Raw genomic sequence first — 27,546 nt, 5'->3', positions numbered from 1 at the left:
CTCAGATCAGGGATCACAAGTCTTGCTCAATGACCCTCCGGCAGGACTTGAACCTGAGTCAAACCCATCCCATTAAAAGAATAAAACTTGACGACTCTGTCCAGTATCGTGACAGAGAACCGCTTTTATTTGCCGTCGATACTTAATTAAAGCATTCAGAGAACCGGGTGTAAGCGGGGCCGGATGATATTGTCCGTCATCCAACACAAGCCTTATCGGCAAGTCCCAGACAGTACGGGCTCCTCACAACTTTGATGTACGATGCAATTACTAAACTAATAAAAGCCTCAAGTGGAAACAGGACTGCTGAGGTACTGGGATGGGGTGTAGGAGGGAGAGGAGGATGTATAGGGATACGGTGCATCATCCCGCCTACTATCTGACATCATTATCGCTTCCTAATCAGGGCGCGCGCAGATGGGAGTATCTTATCAGAATATGGAGTACCAACCCAAACTTTTTTTTTTTCTTTTTCTTTTTTTTTTGAAGCATGATGAGTTTAGCTCAAACATCTTGTCCCTGCAGCGATCATAATATAACACCATCAGTCGATTTTAAAATAAGCATCCAGTCTGAATGAATGAATGAACGAATGAATGAATGAATGAATGAATGAATGAATGAATGAATGTTTATTTCAGTTAAATACAAGATACAAAACACACACATATAAAAAAGACAACAAAACAAAACACCTACATATTAAAAAAGAAACAAACAAGCATAAAATTAACACATTTTGTAACTGAAAAAGGAAGAAGCTGAAGCCGGAGGCTTATTTCTGCTTCTCCTATTTACATCCTTAGTCCATGTCCACACCTTAAGTTGCAGCAGATAAATACTTAAACTTAAATTATACTACATTCAGTGTAATAAGTTATTTAATATAAGTCTGAACAGAGAAAAATGCAAAGTTTACATTAAATATTGCCCCTGGATATGTATCATTTGGCTTGTTTTGTAGGATGCATTATCCGACTCTGAGTGCCAGTACACTCCCAAACTCTCTAAAATGACTCCTGTGATAGATAAAGTGCATGCTTTCTTTTTCATTTTGCTGCTGGCAGTGCGGAAGCCTTCATCAAGTATCCGCAGTCTCATTATCACCCGCTCAGCCATTTTATGTCCCATCTTAAAGGCTTCTTTAAGCTTCTTATTTGAGCATTTGTGTATCTTAAAAGAACCAGTTTTGGTGTAGACTTATCACATGTTGGATATCTCTGCAGACACAATACAGTTCACTGAGCATGTGTGGAGTACTGTACTATAACGCAGCGTCAGCAAAAAATGCAGCAACTTAGGAAGAGTTCGGTGCAGATTTAAGTCAAGACATGTAGACGTGGTCAGGAAATGCATGGAGTGCGTCGCAAAGGAGAGGCAAAGGCGCAAGATTTTGCGATTTTATGCAGCTTAGTAGCACATGTTGTCCGTGCTAAACAGGTGAAAGCCAGTGGAGGAAGAACAGAGTTTCATCTTTTCAGGTAAAGAAGGATTCCACAAAATAAAAGCGTGCGTATTCTTATGCCATAATAGGACGGGATTCCTTTACAGATAAATAGAAAGAGCAGAGGAAGGAAGGAAAAACTGGAGGGTGAACCTCTCTCTCTCTCTCTCTCTCTCTCTCTCTCTCTCTCTCTCTCTCTCTCTCTCTCTCTCTCTCTCTCTCTCTCTCTGTCCGTCTGTCTTTCTCTATGTGTGTGTGTGTGTGTGTGTGTGTGTGTGTGTGTGTGTGTGTGTGTGTGTGTGTGTGTGTGTGTGTGTGTGTGTATGTGTGTGTGAAGGGGGAGGTCTACAGTCAGATACAGTAGGGGACGTGTCGGCCGGAGCGCAGCAGCTGGACTAGTCGCGCCGGTGTCCAGTTAACGGCGCTCTGACAGGATTTTACCGAGCACACATTTCCTTTACAGAGTTGAAGATGCAGGGGAATTGGAGGATCCTATTCTCGCACAAATGCAGCACCAGCTTCCTTCTGCTCTGGATTTTCATCGGGTTGAATGTGCTGGAGGTGGCGGGTTCACAGCAAGGCATCCCTCTGTCAGTGTGAGTAAGAAACAGCTCTGCAACTTTGTTTCCCATCGGCTGAGCTCCCAATCAGAGGAAATACCATCAGGAAGGCATGTTATTTAACCTGTCAAAATTAATTTAAGTTCAATCAAACAATTTAAAGTTGTAAAGAGCTTCTCTGGTTTCATTTCTTATTTGCCTCCTTTGTTTTTGTCTTGTGATGACCAACATTTGACCAGATCCAGATCCAGTCCTAGTCCTGCCTTTGTTTCTACACTCAGGCTGTTCACTTATTTAACTGAACACTGGTGATTAAAGTAGACACTGAAGGTGCTGAGGGGGAAAACACTCCAGGTTAATTTAAGCCACAGGATGTAGAAAAACAAAACCAACTCATGTTGGCAAAACAGCAAAGAAATGAAAACTATCTTACTCTGTTGAGTCATAATGTTTAACATATTCTTCAACTATTCATCCTACAACCAATAAACTGGCAAAAAATTATAAAGGGTATGAATAAGAAAAATAAGAGCAAATGCTACATTTAGGGTCCACTATATAGTTCTGCTTAAAACATGAAAAACATTTTCCAATCTCATGCACTTGAGGAAAAAAGTGTCTAAAAGTGTTTAAAAACATATCTTCATTTAATCCTACTGTTCTTTGAAAAGTACATAAAAATCATTGAAAAGCATCTATTTTGCACATTAGTTCTGTATAATTTTGTGGTGATGGAAATGTTTGCAGTCAGAGTCATACATTTTCAGCACTTCATATAATCCCAGCATGGAACACTGAACTCAGAATATATGTTTGATCTGCTGTGTATTTGGACATATACAGGAGGATTTCATATGGATACTTATTTGGGGCTTTTTTTTTCATCCTTTTGTTTATTAAAACAAACATCCCAAATAATCAACCAAAGATTTGCCCGTGACACCAGTTCTAATGAAAAAGATTTTTTAAACTCTTAATGGAGATGTGATTTCTTCATTTATTTGTCAGTAACGTTCACTTGCAATTTTCAAACAAAACACATCTTTGACCAGCAGTGTCTTTTATGTGATAAATTTAATGTTTAATCAGCCAAATTGCATAAAATAAACCAACAGAATACAGGACATTTACTTACTTACTTACTTACTTTGAGTTAAGTTGTTTTCCTTTTGATTTTAGGAATTATTTGGAAAAAGGCTGCAGAACCAAGCTTAGTAGGCATGCTTGGTTCTGCGGGCACTTGGGTTCTTTTTCACACTTTAAAGTCCTGCAGAATTTGGCGTGAATCGGCCTCTTGGACAGCTTTCTTCACCTTACATTAAAGCGCAGTGTTTTGTCGCCAAGCCGACTCATTTACAGTTTATTCTATTAAGAAGAAGCTCCAAGAACCACAGTATAGATCATCAAAATTACATACATTCATCTTTTGGGCGAGTGAAGGTCAGGGCCACTGGGGCATGACTATACTCATTTGACTGATGGATCTGGGAGAAAACACAGGACAAAATGATAGCTAAGGAGAAAGGAAAGGTGATTAAAGGCAGCTGGGGTGAAGGGAGGATAAGTATTCAGAGTGGAGAACAGACTTAACTTACATCAGTCTCCAACTTCAGACTTCCAAACATTTTTCATAAGTGTATGGTGTCAAATGTGTTTTTGTTAAACCATGCTTCCATGATGATGTTTTGTTACATTTCAGTCTGTTTTTCTGTTGTGGCACATGAGTTAAAGGGGCATTTGTCTTTCTGTGTTTTCTGTGTTGTAGTGTAAAGCTGTGGGCATCAGCATTTGGTGGAGAAATCAAATCCATTTCTGCAAAATATTCTGGATCTCAGCTACTTCAGAAGGTATCCCTTTTGTTTCCCAGTCGTTCCTTTGTCTGATGGCTATGTAGTTACACACATTGTACTGTACGCTGTAATGCTCTATTCTCTGCAGAGACATTTGGGTGTCTCAGCTGAATGCTGATGCGTTATTTTAGAGGAGACTCAGGTGTGTTTGGCAGAGATAGAACGATGTGTGTTAGTATGTGTGTGTATTTGTACGTGATATGGCCCATTAACCACAGCGCTGACCCCCCCCCCCCCCCCCCCCCCCCGCCCCCGTCTCATCCCTCCAGTTAAAAACTCTGTGAAGTCAAAAGTTTCAACCACTGGAAATGAATGTGACAATAAAACAAACTGAATAAGGGTTCAATAGGTCATAAGGGGGTGTTTTGAAATTATGAACAAGTGATACCAGCAGAGAATATGAGCACAGATTTAACTTTGTGGCCACTTGATGGCAGAGGTGGGCTCTGTTCACAGGCCTCATCTTTAAGAAGGTCGTCAGGTGGATGAATTGTGAACTGTCTGTTTCACTTAAATAGGACCAGAGCAGTGAGTGTGAAACAGCTGGAGGTGGAGCTACTCTGTGTGAATGCCGAATAACTGCAATGCAGTGTGAAGTGTGTGTCCAGGGTTAAATACTGTACACTGTGTGCATCTGTATGTGAGCTTCATGTGTCTCTGGAAAATGAACCTTTTTGTTTTAAATGAGATAAACAGCATAAATGCAAATGTTTAGTTATGCTTAATTTTGGCACATAATCCATAATACATTTATCACCACAACTTTTGTAAAGGAATCATGACGCTCATTGTTGTTCCTTTAGTACCGCCTTATGAAAAAGAAGGCTTTACATTTTCCAAATAGAGAAAAGAGATTATAGAATGATGAGACAGAAAGAAAGACGGACAGAAAGTTAAAGTAATAACACATAAAAAGACTTCATAGTTTAATAATCTACATATTTTATTATGTTACGCATTAAGAAATTCAAACCCAGAACACACAGCTGTGTTACATACTAAATACTAATTTAATGTCCAATATATATTTTACAAACTCTCCAGTATAATAAAAACACACCAACAAGTCATAATGTTCGATAGCAAATTATCAATAAAATATACAGTTAAGAGGAACTGATATTTTTACTAAGACTGTAACGTGACCAGTATAAAAATATTGGAACTGGATACATAATATGAGCTCAATGAGTGCTTATTGATATATGTAACCTATAGTGTACCTAGAATAACTCTGTACAATACTATGAAGAGGCCTGCTTCAACCTTTTTGTTAGCTTGTTAACTTAAAAAAAAAAAAAAAAAAAAAAAAAACATTGAAAAATGTTTAATGCAAAAAAAAGGGGAAAAAAAGTTAAACAACAGCTGTCAGACATTGCATTGTGAAAGACATTTTTCTGTTATCATCTCAGGGTGGATACGCAAAATGACTCCTAAGATAAATGTGAGATTACACCAGGTTATAATGTGATAGTTATTTAATTGGAAGTCAACTGATGTTTATTAAAATTATTGGATGTAAGTTTAAATACAAGTACTTCAGATATATCTTGTATAATTCTAATAATTCTAACAATGTATTGATCATACACCTTCAGTTCTTGACAGTGAACCAGAGGGAAGGTGTGTGTTTGATGGATTTTGTAGAAGGACGTAGACTTTAATCAAAGCAGTGGGGCTTTGCAGAGGTCAAGTGTTGACTTAGATGTCTAGGTTTCCTTTTAATGAGAAGCAAAAACCTGTGTATCTGTCATGCTGAACACTTTATTCACCTTTGTTGTGTCTATGATCAGCCTACAGGATATGACTTGGCTAAAAATGGTAATTACAAGATACACTGTTTTATTTTCACATCACTTTCATGTTAGCACATTTATGGGCTGTACTTGTATTCTATTATACTGACAAGTATTTTCTTCTGTACAGTGTCATTTAAAGGTGCATATACAAGGGACGTCATGTAATATACTGCAATCTATCCATTTTTCTGGTCTCTTAATGCACACAGAAGCCATTTTGCTCATGTTAGAGCATAAATCCTGTTTAGACCACTAACACACTGACCCCCTCATCTATAACACTCTTTACATGTCTCTTGTAGGTTAAATTCCTACGTAAATCCCTGCTACTCTTATTAATCCTCTGCATTTGACCCATTACTATTTTAGGAGCTGTGGGCTATCACAGCGCCTCGACCAGGGACCAACTCCAGTTCTGAGGCCACCACCACGATCAAGGTCAGCGGCAGGATGATGCCTAAAACCACAGTTGCGTGTCCTGGAGGGTGGGACGAGCCCATATCACCCAGAGGTCCACGAAAACACGGGGAGAGCGTTCAGACTGCGTTCAGAAAGAGGCTCCTGGGTTCAACCATCACACCAACCTGCCCTGAGGTGACAGCTCCTATGAATAAGAGGATTTAAGATGGAAATGCAGTGGAAGTTGAAGCACCATGTGTTATTTCCGTCCATTTTAATTTGTGTTTCTAAATGTGTATTCCATCTTTGTACAAAAACATTCGTTTTTTTCAATATGCCCTGCAGATTTGTTCCTTTTTTTGTGTGTATGTAAGCACTTTGCTCATGTTCCTGTTCATAGAGGCATGTCTGGAGAGAGCAGTGCAGAGCCAGTCAGCACAAAGCAGTGAGCTGTGAGGGAGCTGACGGGTCGTTAGGGGCTGGTCATTAAGGCTGATCATTAGATGCTTTTATGGTGAATTACCCGATTTCACAAGGATTTCTGTAAGAGGGAAACACTAGAGTTCTTCAGGCTCCCAGCAGGCAGGCCTCACTCTACACTGGTCATTACTCTAATCAATAATCATGATCAGTACCTTTGATGGATGGGGCTTAACCTCCACTTGATGACTGGGTGACTGAGGGAGTGGGGGTGCAGGGGGGACATGGCACAGGGGGTGCTGAGGCGAGGAGGACAGGCGTGAAATGAACTGTTCTGCTCCACTGCAAGCCCACACTCTTCCTTTCAGTAGGTAATTTGTCGCCTCATGTACTGGTGTGCGTGTGTGTTTTGTGTTCACACAGTGTGTTTGAATGAGTGCTACAAGCCCATCGTGCTTTATGTTTATTTTTAGATAAGGTTATGTGTGTGTGATGTGGCTGAGTGGACAGCGTGAGGGGATCAGCCTTTTGTTTTTAGTTGGTATTTGTGCATGCAGTACCAGGTACATGTGAGATTATGTAATGTTATATTCCTCCGAGCTGTGGCGGGCTTTGTTCTGTATCAGTGAAGGTCCTGTGCATCCGGCAAAATCAGCATTATGTGAGGTGTAGTTCATTACCCAGAATCGCCCAAGCTTGACACGTTATTATCTTTCTCCTGTGCTTTGACTCCATTTCAATTACCCTCTTACCATGCATAGCCCTCAGATCCGGCCCCGCCCCTTGGCCACCCAACATGGCCATCTCCAGCCAATCAGAGCCAAAGAGGCGGCATGTGCAGCCAATGACTGAGACCAGATAAAGACTATCAATCATTCTGTGTTGCAGCGTGGGTTTTATCAGCCGTTCATCTGAGACTGGCTGTGTGGAGCTTGTCACCCAATACATGGAGGCTTATAAGCCTGGTTTAACAAGTCTCTGTCTCTGTGTGCTTTGATGCACTAAAACAAGAGTCTCCTAAAATACTGCAAAACACAGAAGGAAAAGATAAGCATATAAATGTGTTTGTGTGTCTTAGTGTTAAGTAGCATCCAACTGTCACTTTGAATGGGTTTGCAAACCATGTGAACTCAAGGGTTTCATGTGTCCATTTTTATTAATATTTTTTTTATTTTTTCCCAACCAAATTCACAGATATTCTCTCTGCCAAACACTCTTTGTTTTTAGAAATATAAAGAGCTTGAAAAGTCAGTCAAGGTGGAAGAAATCGATGGTGTGAAACTGGTGAAAAACCTGGCAGTGAAGATGGAGGAAATGTTCAGGAGAAAAGCAGAGGCCACCAGGGTAGGTGTATGAAGTTATATTAATTATGTGAGCTTTCACATTTATTTCACAAAGGTTTAGCTCAGTGGTTCCCAACCTTTTTTGACTCGTGACCCCATTTTGACATCACAAATTTCTGGCGACCCCAGACATTCAAAATGAAGACATTTTTTCACAAAAATGCATTTGTTTTTGATCATGTAATAGTTTGCTATACCATGTTTCAAATAAACATTCATTTTAGATGACATTTAGACTACATAAAGTATGTTATCATGGACTGAGGCAGTAAAGCCAGGTGTAGATTACTGCACAAAGTGAGACTTTTATTTTCCTTGGTCAGGATATGTACAGTCAGTCCAGCTTGGATTTACAAGGCTGACAATTGATACTGAACAAACAATAACTCAAACTTTGAATTATGGAAGAGCTGCAGCGTCTGAAACCAACCACAACGAACATTTGACAGATAAACAGTACCACAGTGCTTCAGTTTCAGACTCACAGTTTGTCAGGTCTTTTATATATTGTGATTATCTCTCTCAACTCACCATAGATTTTTTGTTAGTAACTTTTTTTTTTTTTTTTTTTTTTTTTTTAAATCAATTACTAGAAATTTCAGGCGACCCCATTTGAATTCCAGGCGACCCTACGTGGGGTGGCGACCCTACGTGGGGTCCCGACCCCAAGGTTGAAAACCACTGGTTTAGCTGGTTAAAGAAGCAGGTTCACTGTTAAAAGTCTAATTCGGATGTAGAAGCTCCTTTTGGAATACATAATGTATCATGTAATGTATTATACTGTTGTCACTCTCAGCCTGGCTGCGACCTCATAGTGCAGAGGAGCTTGTAACCATTTTAATACTGCACCTCGCAGGGACTGCTGGGAAATGATAACGTTTATCTCGCGCCGCCTGATTCCCCTGCGCGACAATGTCATGACAATTCAGCCAGTAAATTACTCTCATGGGAAGAAGGTTAATTTAATAAACCAGGTTCGAATCCGCCAACAGCGAAAAGCGTGTTGATTATGAATAACATAATAATAATAATAATAATCATAATAATCATAATAATCATAATCATAATAATAAAGTCTACATTTTAATCGTAAATTGTGTCTTTAAATTGAAGCCATGACCTCAATAATCGGTGAAGGTGAAGGGTACATTTCAGAAAAAAAAAAAAAAAGAAAATATTGTGCGCCTCAAATCAGAAAATATCGTAGCCTATTTATTTAATGGTTTTTCTTTGCCGAGTGCTGACAACATGAGAACCCACCATGGGGTCAGTCTGGGCACCAGCCTCAGTTGTGTTTATATAGCAGTTATTTTGACATATGTGACAGATGTTAATTACCTGCTTGGCTCCGAAGACCGAACACCGTGTAGCGTTTTAGGAGGTGACATTTTCCCGGAAATACAGAGCCAAGCACTTTTCCAGAATCGAGTTATTATAGAAGCTGTGGCTGCTCGGTGCACTGTATGAAACCCTGCTCCACCCTGCCTCCATCAATCATTTCACAGCTGCTCTCCACACTAGTGGCCTACATTTTATGCGTAATTTTATTCTGAAAAAACTTGTCATGGAAGATGAAAATAATTTGGCACAATGTCCTTTTTTTATCGGGGTTTAACGTGAAACAAAAACTGAAGTTGCGGTTGATTTCATTAGGGATTAATGTGGAAATGGTCCTTGACCCTACTTCTCTTAATGACTTTTTTTTTTTTTTTTTTTTTGTAGGAATAAAAATATAAAGTGACAAAAGATTCTCTGTGGGTGTATTTACTTGAGGCCTTTACGAGTGCGATTATAAGGAAAGTTCATTTTATTTAGTCCATAGACTTAATAGGAAAAGGCTGTATATTTGGACTATCACCTTGTTTTGTTTTTTTTGTCATTAACTAAAGGTTTTGCCTCCTTTTAGCGGCTGGTGGAAGCTGCAGAAGAAGCGCACCATCAGCATGAGGATAATCCTGATCTGCAGGTAAGCTCTGACGGACAAAAGAAAAGAAAAGAAAAGAAAAGAAAAGAAAAGAAAAGAAAAGAAAAGAGGGCTCAAATTAGTAAAAATGTGGTGCGTCACTGCGTTAGATCAGGATGAATCATTTTTAGTCGGAGTGAGGAGGAGCGGCATCAAGGTGACACAAGGGTAATAGGCCCTAAAAGTCTTTAATTGCATTGGCATCGTCCTTCACACCTCTGTCCCGTCAGCGCTTTGATACATAATGCTCCTCAGATAAGAAATGCCGCACACATTGAAGGCTGCAGCGTCATCCCGTCATAACTCACACTGACTGTTTGTAACTGTAATCATATCTCAGAGGATGCGCTGCTCGACTTGTACTTTACCCCACAGCTGGTGGATGCAACGCCTATTTTTTTTTTTTTTTTTTTTTGGTCGGGCCTGTGCCATGATAGGATTCATCGTTCATAGTAAAATAATAGCAGGCCCACTTTTTTTAAAAATATTTTTTCTGCGTTATCTCATAAGTCTTGCATTCACAGAGGCAGAAACAGGCTTAGTTTACTTCTAAATTAAATCTATTTTTAACAGAAAACGCTCATGCGCTCTGGCTCTCATTGCGCATTTCCAGGACGCACGGAGCTTCTTCAGACTCTGCAGAGGGAATGCAGTATTTCTGTCGTTTCTTGGTCTTTCTCTCTCCCTCTCCTTCCTCTTTCTCCTTCTCTCTCTCTCTCTCTCTCCGTCCACTGGACAAAGATAAATGAAACTCTTTTGCGCGGCGCATTGTTTCACTTTCATGGCTCTAGATTGGAAACCCAGTCGAGCAACAAAACACTAAAATAACGGCAGCACTTTACACTTAATGGAAGCATTTACATCATATGAATACATTTCAGTCACCTTGTTCCCGGCCCGTTTCTCTGCTGTTCACATATCCAGAACAAGGCAGATTTTACTTTTAAAGCCTCTGGCGATAAACATGACAACTATTTCTTATACAAAAATATCACTCTATGTTTTATATGATGTTGTATTATCGAGACAGCAGTTTGCATTTTCTTAAGGTTGCATCATTTTATGGACAGTTTAGTATTTTTTTTATTCTCCATGAATATAAATTATACACAGCCTCTTCATAACTGAAGTCATGACTAAATTCTTAAAAATAAAACAATATAAACATATATATTCATAGACCTATATATATTTTGCCAAAGACATAGAGCTGAGACATCTCCTTTATGGACAGTTTAGTATTTTTTTTTTTTATCTCCATGAATATAAAGTATACACAGCCTCTTCATAACTGAAGTCATGACCAAACTCTTAATAAATAAATAAATAAATACATAGGGCTATATATATTTTGCCAAAGACATAGAGCTGAAACATCTCCTTTTTTATTAGCAATAGGTAAACATTTTGCTGTCTCAGATTGGATTTTGAGAGTATTTATGTAATGTGAACTGCTCCAGAATAAAATAATGATTGTTTTAATTTCAGTAAAATTCTATTAAGCTGTTTAATTGTATCCCCTAAGCTTCTGACAGTTCTCAGTGTGCAGCAAAAGGCCCATATCACTGAAATTTCATCTTTAAATACATTAAAAATAATAAGCAAAATCAATATCCACCTGTGATAATGATGCAGTGTCATGATAATCCTCCTCCTGGCATCATTTAGTCAGCCTCGCCTCCTCTGACACCACACATTTTTCACGCACCATTTCACTGACCACGGAGATAAGCCGGCTGCTCTTATCTCAGCTGCTTCATGTCAGGACGGTCGAGTGTTTGCATTGACCCCGAAGCACCGCTCAGTTCAAGGGTGTTCAGATCAGGGCTGACAGGTCCGCAACTTCAGGCTTACTTCAAAAATTTGCAGCTCTCTGTTTCTTAACAAAGAAAATCTGCTAGCATTTTGTGGCTTTAAAGGCCTAAACAACCACTAACAGATTTGTTCATAGGAATGTTGATTTAGAAGCAGCAGACTGTACTTCACATTGCAAATAAACCACCAGCAGAAGAAAAAAAAAATCATTAAATGTTTTTGAGTGTATTATTAACCCATAAACCAACCTCTCTAAGTTCAAGGCCTGCATTTCCAGTTTATTGATGGTCTGTAAATACTTGAACTATCCATGATGTGTATTAATTCAACCCCGTCCTGCCAACACAACAGAAACAGACAACTGAACTCCCTGGGGAACTGAATAAACTAATGCTAGAAACAACCATTTTAGAAAACACTAACCTTTTTCTTATCAAAACATTATTATTTCTGCAATTAATGCCATCTGAAATAGGTAAGAGATTATTGTGTCAGTTATTACTAATTTAGTCTACAGAGCACATAAGAAAATCTGTGTATTTTTATCTGTCTTCTTCAAAATAACCACCGCTATCCTTCGAATAAACCTAAACTTGACCTAGTACTTACATTTAATAACACTACACTGGCAGAAATTGATTATTTTGACTGGAATTCCCAAGGACCCACATTGAAAAGACAAATTACGACAGAAAATAATAATGTGTCGTAGGTAACCACGTTGGTAGGATTAAGGTTAAGAGACGGTTTTTGTTGTGCATTTGTGTTTTGTCTGTGAAAGAACAAAAGACAAAGGCTGCAGTTCCTGAACATAATCACTTTTTGACTTATCAGTGACTCCAAAAATAAGAAAACAACTAGGTACATTCATTTAAGTGAACGTGTTGTTAAACAGTGCCTGGGCTTTAGAAATACCTACTTATGACCATTAACCCTTAAAGACCTAGAACTAGTTTTGTGTCGACATCCAACTGAGTTTTTTTCTTAACATGTAACCTTTCCCACATGATTTATCAGCATTTATCATCTTTTTATTTTCAGTATTTTGCATTTTCAGTGAAAATCAGATATTTCCCTTCAACTGATGATGAAAGTCTTCATAAAACCTCAGAGTAAATTCAAAGATTATTTTATCAAAGCAGAAAAAGATGAAGAAAGAAGAGCTTTTTCTGGAAAATATATCATTAACTAAACATAAAAACAAGCATCTACAACCACTGCTGCATGTGTTTTAATAGTGAATTGATGTTGGAGAAGATGACAGTGTTTTCACGTTCACTACAGAGCTTCTGAACATCCATATGGGTCATGTCTGACAATGATGAAAAGCTGTATTTCATCTGAATTATTTCAATGTATTGATGAGATTAGTGATAAAACATATTAGATCAGTAGATGTTTTTGGTTTCCAGCAGCTGTTAAAATGTACTCCCTCAGTAGGGACATATATCATGCACTCCCACAAAGCAAGCAATAAATTATCTAATATCTATTATCTAAAAATGCATCAGGTAATTGTGTCATGAATCAAATTTTCACACTCTAACACAGCTCCAGTCACTGTTAAACTGACATTTCATTCTTTGGTGGATCCAGTGGATTCGATGTAATCCACAGCATCAGAGGAAGAAGGTTCGGAACAAACTTCCATGAAGCTGTTAGTTATAACAAACCCTCTGAGAGTGTGGGAGTTTCAAACAGGATGTGCACAGAATAAATCTTAGTGAAAGTGAGCCCCACTGTGTGCAGGAAGTGGATGCACTGTGGGGCCTGGTGGTCTGTGGTGAAGGCAGATTGCTGCAGTAGGGCCTCCAGCTAACTGCAGTGGTGTAAGAGTCAGTGGGGCGGCTCGGAGAGCTGCAGTGTCCCATGGCCTGCTCTACAGTAATAACCCTGGTGGTTAACGTGCCTCTCTACAGCACTATCAGTTCTGCTGAGGGTGCACGTTTCTCTCCCCCGCCGCTCCCCCTCCTCAGCTCTCAGCCCCCCCCCTCACCCACCCCACTGCAGCTCGTCAGAGAGCTGCTCAGGCGTGGTATGAGCTGTCAGGGGCTGCTTGATGGTGATGCCCATGCGGCCTCCCCCGAGTGTGATGCTATAGAGTCCATCACCAATCTCTCCCTCCTTCCTCCTTCCATCTCTCGTTCTCTCAGTGCAGACAATAAGGACCACCAGAGGCCACAGAGAGGCCGCTCAGACAGGATGAGGCAGCCTCTGTTCTGCAGCAGCAGCCAGTGAAGGACAGGACACACTAACTGCCAGATTTCACTTTAGGGAGGCCAGGCATTTCACTGGCAGTTACTCAGTTGTCTTTGTAGATCTAAGTCCTTATCATACAGTTAAGTGTGGCGATTGCAGCCACGGTAATACAAACGCATTTTGAGCAATAAAATACATTTCCATGTAACATAAAATCTGCATAAACTCATATTTCTGTGTAAAATTCTCTAAATTTGCGGCTCAGTTGCCAGAGGACATTATTTATCACCACTTTTTCCTGTACGTCAAAGCGTCCCTGAGCAAGACTTTCACTTGTGTATGTACTGAGACTGCCTCGGCAAAAAAGTATGAAACATATTCTATTCCATTATTTAAATTATATGAGAAACTGCGTCTGCTTTATATTCTTATTCTCTTTATTTATGATGCTACTTACTGATGTTGGCTTCCTTGGTAATATCAAATATATTCAATAATAAGATGCACATAATCACCATGCCGCTTATTAACATAGATATTGGTAGACTATTTTGCTAGTTATTATAAAGCACTTATTGATGCCTTACCCTGCATGGCCATAATCTACAACTACAAGGCCATTTAATAACTCTTTTCCCTCAATAACTTCTCAATTGCTACTTATCTATAGTAAGGAAAGCAGATGGTGTAAACAAAAAATATATTTATTGGGTGCTGTTAAGGGAGAGTGATGCTTCTTATTAACTTATAGGGTTTCACAACAGTTATTACAAGAGCTTCTCGGCTAATGAATATTAAAGACTCATTGTACTAAAAAGCAACCAGTAAAAGGTAAATATAAGTACCTTAATGCTGTTTTTATTTTAATCATTTTAACCTCTCCTTTCCCAGCAGATTGCTGGTGATCCAGTCACCATTTTGTATTACATACATTAAAGTTTCTACAATAAAATTGCTGTCAATATAAGCACCTTGCCTTGTCAGAAAGCTTAAAATCTTCACAGTTCAGTTTATTTTACCAAAACAAAACTAGTTCATCAATCAATAAGGTGAGGTGTCATTGATTAACTATGGCCTTGTGTTTCTTCAGTTATGAGCTTTGGAACTTGGTATGGTAAATAGGCAAAAATTAACACAAAGTAGGTGGGAAAAAACAGGTTAATGTATTTGTGGCCCTTTTTTATCTGTTCATTATCAAACCAATGCATTGATTTTGTTTCCCAATACATTTTTTTGTTTCAAAACTTTTTTTTTTTTTTTTCTGAAGCAGATAATTTCCTGAAATTTGTGTAGCAGTGTTATCATTAATATAGTTCAAAAGGATTCAAATGGTTCAAAGATTTTTTTTGTCATACCAGCACACATTTACACATGAGATGGCATGTAATTTGGTACTCAAGGTCCCAGATTTTAGCCCAATAAGATCTATATATAAAGAATATGTACATAAAAAGACTTTTGTATAATAATAATAATAATAATAATAATAATAATAATAATAATAATAATAATTATTATTATTATTATTATTATTATTATTATTATTATTATTGTTATAATAATTATAATACTATATTAATATACAGGGTGTCCCATAAGTCTCCATACATAGGAAAAATAAACGTTTCTTTACATAAACCATTTTTATTTATATAATATGCTCTATATGACTGCCATTTTGTCGGGAACACATTTCAATGTGTGTCCTCCACTGCTGAAGAATTATAAAGAAGAAACAAAGAAATACATGTTAGAACCATATGTATTATGTCTCCTATGTATAGAGACTTATGGGACACCCTGTAGTTGTTCTTTTTTATAGATAAATGAGAGCCAGGTTGCAGCCTTACATCTCTGCAGGCTTTATTTAACTTTTAATAATTTCTAACAATAATTTTCTATTTTCTTTAGTATGAATACTTCAATGCTGTCCTGATCAATGAAGTGGATGAGGAGGGCAATAATGTGGAGTTGGGAGGAGAGTTCCTCCTGGAGCCCAATGACCATTTCAACAACCTGTCTGTCAACCTCAGCCTCAGTGTGGTGCAGGTTCCCACCAACATGTACAACAAAGGTGAGAAATCTGCCAAAATATACATGTTCTTTATTCAAGTAGAGGTACAGATACATATGTGAGGGAAGGCTGAAAGTTGAAGGACTGATCAATTTCTTTACTGAAGTAGGAAAGAAAAGATATGAAAGTCAAAAGCTAGATGTTTATGTGAGTGGTTTCTGTGCAAAGCTACAGAACCTTGCATCACATTAATATGAGTCGATGTCAAATGAATTAATTAACACTAACAAAACTACAAATCAATATTGAGTGTCAGAAACAGACTCAGAACATCACACATTTTTTTTCATGTTTTTTAATGTTAAATCTGTTCATTGTTCTTGTTGCTGCATTTGTTATTGTTATGTACTGATGGTTACACTAAAGGATTTTTTATGCATTAGTTTCTCATACTTTGTCTTTGTCTGACTTTGATGCAAACTAAAACTAAGTAATTATTTCCCTCAGATGCTTCAAAACTGGAGTAGCGAGCCTGCTTAGAAAATGAAAGGAGAAATTACAGATATTTGTGTTAACATGTAGGGTGTTAAAATAGAAAGTTGACAGAAAAATAAATACTCAAGTTAAGTCCAGTTACCTGCTACTTCCTAGCTCTGCTGCAGCTGAAACACTGCTAGAGGGAGGGTTTTCAGAGTGTTATTGACCTGCAGAGCTGATGAGAAACGTGTAAAGAAGAAGGGCGAAGAGTAAGTAGTGAAAGTGAGAAATGGTAGCTGAAGCTGTATCACTGTCACAGGCTGGGAAAGGTGTAGTTTGAGGATCGATAACAGTCCAGACATAAAGCGAAAGCAACAGCAGACCTCTCAAACACTTCGGAAAGACTGCAAAGAAGGGGGGATGGGAAAGATGTTTCTCACACGCTAGCTGTCTAGTCCCTTCTTGTTTTATAACGGAGTGTGTCAGGCCGGCTGGGCTGCTTTTGTTTGGCTGTAATAGACTCCCCATAACTCTCTGTTTACAGCACAAAGGGAGGCTCCTCCAGAAGGAGCAAGGGAGGAGATGATGTGGTCACAGGCTTTGTATCTCCTTCAAAGGGGTCAATAAGGGACAAAGGTCAACTGTGCGGTCGGTAATGGTGACCAGGATGATTACCATTATCACCATTTAATTTACTTGTCTCTCTCCTCAGATCCTGACATCGTGAACGGGGTTTACTGGTCCGAGGCTCTGAATAAAGTGTTTGTAGACAATTTTGAGAGAGATCCCACACTTATCTGGCAGTACTTTGGGAGCGCCAAGGGTTTCTTCAGGCAGTACCCTGGTGAGTGTCAGTCTGCCGCTGTGTTTGTGCATTGAACAGAAAGGTCTGTCTCAAGGGAGCCGTCAGTGCGAGGAAAGAAACAAATCAGAACAAATGATAGAGAATGACTAAAAAGGGTAATTTGACTAATGTTGTAATTTTACAGACCATCAGAGAGGATGCATATATACAGACTGTAATTAATCAGAATTTGCTGGTGTGCATCTACAGCCCGTCTGAAGGAAAATCCAAGGGAGCTGAATCTAACCAAAGTTATCAGACTGTTACAATGGTATTAAATCTGTTCATTGCAGGGCTGCAGTGAAGGCACAAAGATGAGATGCAACTGATTATATAGGCCTATAAAAAAGCTTTGAACTGTCTGTGTTGAATGTAACAGGAATATAATAGATATTCTAAAGAAGAGAATGTTTGCAGCTGCTGGAAAGCACTCCTCATAATTCATAGTATATTTAAAGCCCTTTCTATGGCATATATTCTGTCATGTCTAAGTCAGGAGAAGTTAGTTTTATTTAAGCAAGATAAGAGATTAAGAATCACACTTAACATGCTTAAGTTTTCAGTCAGGATTGTATTTATACATGCATAACAATTTATGTGAAGATAAGAAAAATAATTGTATGCACTCTACAGCTCAGTAATAATTTGGTAACTGTGGGGTAATACAGAGGTAATAGTAATACTATGTAACTACCAGAGTAATTAGTATGTGATAAAATATAAATATTTTTGGAAGTAAATATTGCAATGACTATGTTATAAAAATTAAATTAAATTAAATTAAATGTTGCGACTTTCTGGAAACACCTTTGGTAGTTTCTGTAAAGATGAACCAGGGCTGAAAAACGGAAACTTTTTGGTTTGGTGTAGTTTAAGACTACTTTTAAAATTAAATAGACACAAACTATCTCACAGCTAGAAGGTTCCAGGTGGGGTGTCCCACTGATCTGAAGCCTTTCTGTGTTGAGTTTGCCTGTTCTTTATGTGCCATGCATGTTTCCGTCACGCCCTTCAGTTTCCTCTGCCATTGAAACAGTAACATTTAGGTTAATTCTCCTGTCATTGACCTTGACAGAGGTACTGATGAAGAGCTAGCATGCTAATGCTAATTGCTAACGCTAGGTGCTGTGTGTGTGGATGGGTAAAATGGAGAGACTAATGCTCCTACGGGCATACTAAAGTGAGTTAACCTTTAACCTTTCAAGCATAAACATTTGCATTCTGCAGCTTTGATTTGCGGGTATTACAGAGAAACTACTAAAAACATATTTCAAGGTTACAAATCACAGCATTAATTATATGGATTTACTACATTTTTTACCTGTGTATTACCAAACTATTACCATATTATTCCTGAGTTGTTACATAACGCGCTACCGAAATTATGCAATCATAAAATATGAGAAGTAATAACAAACCATCAGTGTGATTTTTCTATGTCCAAGTCCCTTGAAGCTCCTTAAAAAGGCATTCAATGACTGCGCCTCCAAAAGGTTAAGGTTGTTTTGTGACTTATTCCAAGCAAAGAGAGAAGTATATTTAAATGTCCTTTTCCTCAGCTCATTGTGGACTTTGGGGACGCACAGTATAAAGAAGTCACAGGACTCAAGGCAATAGCAAGGCTGTACGATTTTAATGGATGTAAATTTGTAGATGAGAATGAGGCAGACTAAGTATAATTTAATAAATAATAAAAGGCAGAACAATAAACAGTGATGACTGAATGCCTTGGTTAATATAATATATTCATCATGATCTAATAAATAGCAAGTTAAACAGATGTTTGCTTTGGTTACATGCTAAGTACTGTTAGACTTTTACTCAAAACCTTTCAATTCAATCAAGTATTGCTGGTGAGACTTTATGTAACACTGTGTTTGTCCAACTTTGCCTTTTTCTGCTTCTGTATTCAGTGAGTTCAGTTCATTATCTTCTCCCTAGGAGTAAAATGGCACCCAGATGAACACGGAGTCATTGGTTTCGATTGCAGAAACAGAAAGTGGTACAGTATGCCTCTTCAGACTTCACCAAATGACCTGCTTTTGTTAGATTTTCTGTCGACTCGCTCGCTTGAACACTCACAGAGTCCAACAATGTAATGTCCCTTTAATGTCACAGGTACATCCAGGCGGCGACATCTCCTAAGGATGTTGTCATCTTAGTTGATGTCAGTGGGAGTATGAAAGGACTGAGGCTGACCATCGCTAGACAGACTGTCTCCTCTATATTGGACACTCTGGGAGACGATGACTTCTTCAATATCATTGCAGTGAGTTTTGAATCGATATAAGTGCAGTGTTAGTATTTACACATCTACAGTATGTTTCTTTCCCCTCCAGTGTTAGTCATTGCTGCTGATTATTTTTAAGAGCTTTATATTTTTGGATACAATAACTGGAGTCTTACATGATAAAGACGGTGGTTATTATCTTTCTACCAGCTAAAAGTCATTTATATTTTCACAGTATAATCAGGAGATCCACTATGTAGAGCCTTGTCTGAATGGCACGCTGGTCCGGGCCGACAGGACGAATAAAGATGTGAGTCCTATCAAACAGACACATAATTAATGTATGTGGATCGTATCAGGTTGTGTGAGTAATGTTTAGACCTTCCCTTTCCACTCTCATCATTATCTGTCAGCATTTCCGTGAGCATCTGGACAAGCTGTTTGCCAAAGGCATCGGGCTGCTGGGTGACGCTTTGACCGAAGCATTTACAATCCTGAATGATGTGAGTTCCAGTACAGTAAACATCTTTTCATCAACCTGTTGATGTCTGTTAATAGGGATGCTTTATAAACATAAATCTTTCCAGTCTATAGCTCATAGAAATATTGTATCACGAAGAAAATCAACTTAATGCTTTTTCACTGGTTGGATGATTATGTGACAATGTGGTGGAGTATTTATGAGTTTTCTCAAAATGAATCATTCGTCTGTGGATTCATTTGACATGAAGTAATGAATCTGTGCATGTTCATGTGATCGGCTATCACAAATGCATTTTGTTTTCATTTAATTCATTGGCTCCACTTGACCAGAACATGGGGAAAACTTTTATTTACAAGCCGCATTTGTTTTAGCAAGCAAAGTGTTCAAGTACATCACTCTGTATGTTTTCAACTAATCATGAAAAGTAGCACACTCTAGTCAGATATATTAGAGTGTTTGGGTGGTGTGTTGCCTGTCGAAACGCTCCAGTGCTATCCCTGTTCCGCCCTCCAAACACAGACACATCTATTCTGAAGAGTGATTAATGGCTCTAATTAATGTCAATGATTAATAATGTGGCTGATTGGAACACAAAGCAGATAAGACCAGGAGCCACGCTGCACTCCTTTTATCTCCCTGTTTTCAGGCGAGCTTGGGCTGCGCTGCTGAAGCTGAGAGAGCGCAGCTTTTACCTCTGCTTTTGTCAGATTAATTAAAGCCCTGCAATGAATATGGTAATCAGGTAGCCAGTAGCCTACTGTTGAAATTCATTGGTACGCCGCTGCCAAGAGAATGAAGTTAGCCTCCAGCCTATCAGAGACCAGATCAAAAGCAAAAGCAAAGTCACTTCAGTTGAAGAGTGCTGCAGCATTTTCACTTGTGGTGCTTGTCAGCTGAAAGAGAAGCAATGATGTGATCCAAGCTGCACCCTCTCATGAGAGGATGGAAATAAATTACACTTACCTTTATTCATTTAATTATTTACCTTCTTATTCAGCAGGAGTATTCATTTAACTCTCAAGCCAGGGTTTGACAAGGCTGGAGATGAGTGTTATGGATGATTAATCTGACCTCACAGTCGTTCTGTTAGTAACTGGAAGTGTTAATTATATTTCATATGACCAAACATTTTCTGAGATAAGTAGAGTAATACTGAATAATAAGATTTCTTTTTTTTTTTTTTTTTTTTTTAATCCCATTCCTGTTAAACTGTACTTTACACAAGACAAGGCATTTGTTGCACTGTGCCCCAGTTTTGGAGGTGTGTGTCCTTTAGTTTGATCGAATATGGATAGAGTCACAAACTGTAATTCTGTAAATTCACTATTGCTGTTTTAATGTTTGGGCTGTATGCATCTATGTTAATATCCAGTCTATGTATGTCAAGTCAAGCCTAGTGACCTTTTAGACAATTTAGCCTCAAAGCACAATATAATCCATGCATTACGTGCTTTCTATCCTTGCTTTTCTCTAATGAATTGAGAGTCAGAGAATTGATTGTATAATATGCATGCTCCATCCTGCACTGCATTAGATGAAAAATGAGAAAGAACAAAGAGCAGAAAGGAGAGATACAGGCAATGTTATTACAGGACAAAGAGGCATAAGAGGCTGCAGGTTGACAAAAGGCCTTGTGATGCCTGACCCATGTGTTTGCAGAGCAGCCGTGCACAGCAGGTTTGAGCCTATGATCGTGTCACTGTGGGCTCCTCTTTCTCTTTCCACCCACCCCGTTACAGGTCAATAAACTGCTTAATTACTGCAATGCATCTTCTTCCATTAGAATAAAGACCACCACATTCCTGAGATGTATTTACCCTGAGAATCAGTGCATTTTATTATCTGATGATGTTATAGTTGCTGTACCAGATAACTTCATAATACACAATAGAAATGGATATTTATGAAATGATAATGTAGAAAAAGGTGGGGTTTTATATTAAAAATGGTTATAATATTTTCAAATACGTGCTTTATTTTTCATGTGTCTTCATATGTGTGTGCTTTCCTGCAGTTTAACCAAACTGGTCGTGGCAGTGTTTGCAGCCAGGCCATAATGCTTGTGACCGATGGAGCGACTGAAATGTATGATGATGTTTTTGAGAAGTACAATTGGCCAGAGAGAAAGGTGAGACTCTATTCCCTCTCGTCTATATTGTAGCTAATTTCTGATGTTACACATGTCCTTTTTGTGGATTTTCTGCTTACTCTGCAGTTTTTTTCCCTGCAGGGAATGATGTATATTTTAATACAATGTGCCAGGAGGAGCTCATGTCTTGACATTTTGAGGAATTGGTTTTTACTTCATTACCTGTGATGTAAAATCCACGTTGATATTAGGTTTTTCAGTGTGTTGACATGTTACAGAGCAATATTTTTCCCCAAGAGAATTAAGCAAGGAAATTAAGCACTTTCAAGGGCAAAGCCTGTACAAGCAGCTCAGTCTCAAAGGCTCTGAACCTCATTTCCCACAGCTCTGCTCTCCACACACTCACACTCAACTCTGACTTTGAAATCTTTTGTTCAGTTTCCCAAATGCAACTGGAATAAAATGAACTGCTGAGCCATTCATAGAGCGGTAAAAACAACAGCTTAGGGGCTTTTGTTCAATTCTCTCAAGCATATGTGTGTTGGCAACGTTTGGCAGGACACAGGGCAGTATTTGGCAGGATACCCATCCCCCCTCACACACCCTCAGGGTCCCTATATGGCAGCAATTCAGTGTTTTCTATATGCTTTATGCTTAGCAAAGCATCTGGAGTCAATGAGCCGTGTAGGTTTGGCAAAGTGTCACACAGCGTTCTTTAAAAGGACAGTGGGACATGCCCTTATGTCCTACCCCCGACAAAAGAAAATTAATTCAATTTAACTGCATAAATTCCTCTTTATCTAGTGTAAAAAAAAAACTAACATGGTAGGCCAGGATAAAAAATGAATGGCTAAGAATGAAAAAAGAAGTATAAAGGTAGTGAAACATTGTATGTTAGTCATGAGGATTTTTCATCCTGCCTTTATCTTAACTGTTAACATCTCTGTCCTCTACACAGGTGCGTATATTCCCTTACCTGATTGGACGAGAGTCTGCGTTTGCCGACAACCTTAAATGGATGGCTTGTGCCAACAAAGGTTTGGGACATTTTTTGAGTAACACTTTATTCGACAGCTCAGTATCAGATTGTTGAGTCTGATGTATAATTTCTGTACTTTAATGTGATAGCTGGAGGATGTGTAGGTATCTGTGTGGTTTGGTCGTGTATGTTTATGTTTTATGCGTGTATGTGTGTGTGTGTGTATGTGCTGGCTCAGGCTCCTTCTGCCAAGAGGCAATGAAGTGGCACTTGGGGGGTCAGAGGTCAATCCGCTCTAATCCCTCTTCCTGTCAGAGTGTCTCCCCCTCGGCTGCTCACTGCTGATGGCTCCCACGTGTCGATGCTCCGGATGAGTGCCCTCTGGAAGGGAAAGTCACAGCCAGGAAAACAGATCACAGAGGGATTGTGGGGAGACGAGCCCCAAACCCCCTTCCCCGTACAGTCCCCCACTGTGAAGTAACCTCACATGTCCAATATGAAAGATTGTCAGCAGCAGCAGGAGCTGACAGCAAGTCAAATGGCCGCTGTGTCACTAAAGCACAGCACAGTAGAGTGCAGAAATGTGGGAACCATCAGCAATACTGCAGCTTTTCACTAAACTGCACTTTTGCATTTTAGTTTTTTCTTGCAACTGCAAAACAGGGGAGTTTTTTCTCCTTTTGTTATTACATTTATGTCATAATTATACCAAGAGATTACTTTTCAGGTGGGATTTTAATAAAAACATATGATCATGTAAAGTATAGACCCAAAAGTATGACTAATGGAAGTCTAATATTACAACAGTTTTATGTAATTATATAATCTTTCAAGATATATTGGATTTTTTTTTTTATAAATAGAAAACTGATCAAATCCTGTTGAGACATTATATAGGCAGCACCAGGTCAAATGTATGGCTTTATAGATTGTGTATAGTGTTAAGACATAATAAACATCAAAGTTTTTATTTAGATTTTCTTTTAGTGAGGTATTTAATATGTTAACGTTTATAATAATTAAATACATCAAGTGCTCTTTTACTCTTAAATGCTTCATATACAGGTTGGACAAACTACAGAGGAGAATGTGAGCTTGTGTTTTTATTGCAGGTTATTTCAGTCAGATCTCCACCTTAGCAGATGTTCAGGAGAATGTCATGAGGTATCTTCATGTCATGAGTCGCCCAAAGGTTATCGACCATGAGCACGACACAGTGTGGACCGAAGCTTATGTGGATAGTGCAGTAAGTGTGTTTTACAGAAATGAGTTCATATTATCAGTTAACCACACTGTGTGTTTGTATGTGCAGTTCAGTAACATGCCTGCAGAGTGTGAACAAAAGAATAACAACGGATTATATGACAAGACAGGATATAATTTGGTCAGAAAGTTCTCATTAAAGTGCTGTTGGTGCTTATGGTGTAACTGTGCTGCATTGCAGGACATTGTAAAGCCTTCATGTTATTTTGTTCATCCTCGTACAGTATGTGTGTACATGTGTGTGTCTGCTCCCTCATCATTACTCTTCATGCAGCTGAAACGACTCCTCATTATGAGCTTCATTAATCTGCATGGATTTCCCCTCCATGTACATCTGTGTCCACAAAGTCAGCACAGAATATGAAAGCTTTAAAAATGCTGCAATGGACACTTCAGTCTCCATGTGTCTCTTCTTTTCCCTCAGCTTTCCCAGGCTCATAAGGTAAATATAAACCTACTTGTTACTTTTGAGACTTTTAATTATCCAGTAAGTGTGTGATTTTGCTATTACTCAACATTTTTACATCCTCACAGTTATAGGTTGATTGAAAACAGGTTTTTAAAGCAGATTTTTTGTTGCAGGAAAAAGTCAATACCTGACTATTCGGCCATTATATTACCTGCAGTCCTGCCCCTGAGCAATTATTTTCCTTCAAATTAAGTAGTTCTAATTTAGAAGGCCTGAATCATATAGCAGGCCTTTAATATTATCAAAGGCTTGAAACTTACAGAAGCATACTGCTGCCATATCAGAAATATAATAACTGGTCAGTATATTGTTAGAACAAACAAAGTTTCACATGATACTGTGATGAATTGAAAATTATCAAGTTATTATGTGATTATTTTGACACTGAAAAATTAAAACATTCATGTTACAATGCAATAAAAACTTGAAATTTATGCTTTAGTAAAAGAACAGATAGAGGGACATAGATTATCAAGATATAAATCAGTGTGTACTTTTCATTGATTGCATACAACATGTTTGATGTTGGTGACTTGTGTGTATTTGGAGAACACTGATTAGTCAGTAATGTCACATGACCATCACCCACTGTCCCTGGAGTTAGTGTAGTTGATACAGTTCATTTTGTAAAGGTGTAATATCACATTTGTAGATCATAAATTGACTCCTTTAGATGTACACCACAGTACATGGTTTTGCTGTTGTTGTGCAGATGATGTTATATGTGACTGAATAGAGAGTGAATCCAGTCAGCTCCAGGTGTGTTTGTTTGTCATTGATCAAGCGGAGGTTCAGGAGGATCTGTGGATGTGGTTCATGGGTGTATTAGAGACCTGCGCGTCCCTGATACCTTCAAATTATGATGTTACATCCTAATCTTGTTTCTCTTGAGCCCTATGCATCATAAAATCATCCTCAATGTGAATAAACTAATCCCAGTATTATTTATCAAGTTCATTACAGCACAATAACATAGAATTTAGATAAACTGCATAAATGATCTACATTCCTCTATTTATCTGTTCTCCATGCCTTTCCTTAACCATCAGTTTTGTGTTTTTACAGTATATCACATTACAGCTGTAAAGTTGTTATGTTATGCATCTCATCATGTTATGTGATCATTTTGATATCTATATTATAAATGCTAAGTGACCTCTGTGTGCATGCATGTATGTGTGTCCGCTTTATTTCTGAAAAACCAGAGAGAGCTAGCCTTTGCCTTTTGGAGTACTTATGTATTTTGGGTCAAGGATCAGACAGGCGAAAACTGCTTATTGATACAACCAATACTTTTTGAATTATTAGTTGTTTTTTCACGCAACAATGCAATACACCAAACCCCATTCACATACGTGGGGAACAGAATGCTGACAGCTGATTGGGTGAAATCATCCCTACTCTAACTTAGAATGGAGAGGGTTGGGTTGTATGTTATATGTTATAGAAACAACTCTTCATAACTCATATTTCTGGGATTTCAGCAATAATTCATACATCAAAATGTTGGGAAAACTCTTATCTTTGAAAGACTTTTCACAATTTAATCTTCAAATGTTTCATTTTCCATCTATGGGCCCCTAACTGCACAGAATGCCGATTTTCCGCTCATTCACTCCAGTGTTAAATTTTTGTCACTGACATGTTTGATGAACTCCATATTCCCACAATCACTAATTATTCAGTTCTGACTTTTTTCTGACATATTTTACATCAATATATTCAGAAGATTCACTACAAGCCTCACCTTCAAAATTTTTTAAGACAGGATGTACGGTTATGGATTGACAGCAGTTTGTTTGACAGGTGGTTTCTTAGTGAATTTAACACAGACACCAGGTTTCCTCCATGAAGACCCATGTTAGAAACTCTACAAACAAGTCTTTATAACTCACATTTCTTGGATTTAAGCAACAAATTATATATCAAATTATTGGAAGGGCTCTTTTCTTTCAAACATCATTCACATTTTTATCTTAAAACATTTCATTTGTGATCTAAGCACCAGATCAAGCAATGACACTGTGATGAAGTCATACAATAATGATGTAAAGCCCTTTCAAACCAATATATGAGGTCACTATGAAGATCCAACTATCAGCGCTGCCACCCAATAAACTCCATGACCAACTTCTAAAAAAACTCAGCTCCCCATTTTATCAACTCTACTGCTTCTAGAACCTGTGGATTCCCATGGAACATGCTAGCTATAACATATCTCTCCATACCTCAGGGTAGACCACGTTGTGCACCTCCATATTAGAAATCATGGCACCAGAAGAGCCACGTTAAGGCTAACATAATTTATTTGTTGAAATGAATTATCCAGGTTTGAATTATTTCTGAAATAGTAGCCACTGGCATCCACTGAGACTCTACATCACGTTGTATATAGTAGTGTGTTTTTCTGTTTGTCATTGTTTTTCAAATGTGTGTGTTAGTATTTCCTAGGAAGTATATAGTGAGTGGAAGCTCTTTTCTCTAAGGGGCAGAAGCAGTGGAGAAGCATTTATTGTACTTCTCCTCAGTATGGAGTCGATGAGCGTGCACACACTCACGCAGACACACACACATAAGGTTTGGGAGATTGTCCTCTGGAGTGTGTGCTCTTGTATCTCAGCCTCAGACACACCATTCATCATTCTGTGGATCATTGCATTTTATCTCCTAAAGCCCATAATAAAACTGACATTGGAGGAGAGACCAAGGGAGGGAAAGAGGGAATAGGAGAGCGAGAGAGAGAGAGAGAGAGAGAGAAAGGGAAGGATGGCAGTGGTGGTGGTTAGGCGTCCAAGACAAGCGTTACCTGTGTGTGTGTGTGTGTGTGTGTGTGTGTGTGTGTGTGTGTGTGTGGACTGAAGCGGTCCAGTTTCCACTACCATTGTGTGTTGTGATGAATATAAGG

General features: G+C 38.5%; 1 protein-coding gene across 3 annotated transcripts in view; it reads left to right on the top strand.

Moving 5' to 3' along the window:
- Positions 1-1,351: 1,351 nt before the first annotated feature.
- LOC115420014 (voltage-dependent calcium channel subunit alpha-2/delta-3-like) overlaps positions 1,352-27,546 on the top strand; it is a 43,338-nt gene continuing 17,143 nt past the window's right edge. For 2 of the 3 annotated variants that reach the window (XM_030135132.1, XM_030135135.1), the window contains exons 1-16: positions 1,352-1,481; positions 1,782-2,040; positions 3,770-3,851; positions 6,023-6,247; positions 7,700-7,816; positions 9,722-9,781; positions 15,704-15,866; positions 16,996-17,127; positions 19,069-19,129; positions 19,246-19,396; positions 19,593-19,667; positions 19,771-19,860; positions 21,856-21,969; positions 22,889-22,967; positions 24,022-24,155; positions 24,597-24,614. In XM_030135132.1, coding sequence (XP_029990992.1) covers positions 1,916-2,040; positions 3,770-3,851; positions 6,023-6,247; positions 7,700-7,816; positions 9,722-9,781; positions 15,704-15,866; positions 16,996-17,127; positions 19,069-19,129; positions 19,246-19,396; positions 19,593-19,667; positions 19,771-19,860; positions 21,856-21,969; positions 22,889-22,967; positions 24,022-24,155; positions 24,597-24,614 — 1,626 coding nt within the window. In that variant the 5' untranslated portion in view covers positions 1,352-1,481; positions 1,782-1,915. Of the gene's footprint in view, positions 1,482-1,777; positions 2,041-3,769; positions 3,852-6,022; positions 6,248-7,699; positions 7,817-9,721; positions 9,782-15,703; positions 15,867-16,995; positions 17,128-19,068; positions 19,130-19,245; positions 19,397-19,592; positions 19,668-19,770; positions 19,861-21,855; positions 21,970-22,888; positions 22,968-24,021; positions 24,156-24,596; positions 24,615-27,546 lie in introns of those variants that run through there. The other variant, XM_030135133.1, reaches the window with a different exon arrangement.

Source organism: Sphaeramia orbicularis, chromosome 5 (assembly GCF_902148855.1).
Source record: "Sphaeramia orbicularis chromosome 5, fSphaOr1.1, whole genome shotgun sequence".
In the NCBI taxonomy this organism is placed as follows: domain Eukaryota; kingdom Metazoa; phylum Chordata; class Actinopteri; order Kurtiformes; family Apogonidae; genus Sphaeramia; species Sphaeramia orbicularis.
The sequence above is the reverse complement of the archived record's forward strand: the minus strand, read 5'-3'. Positions and strand labels throughout refer to the sequence as shown.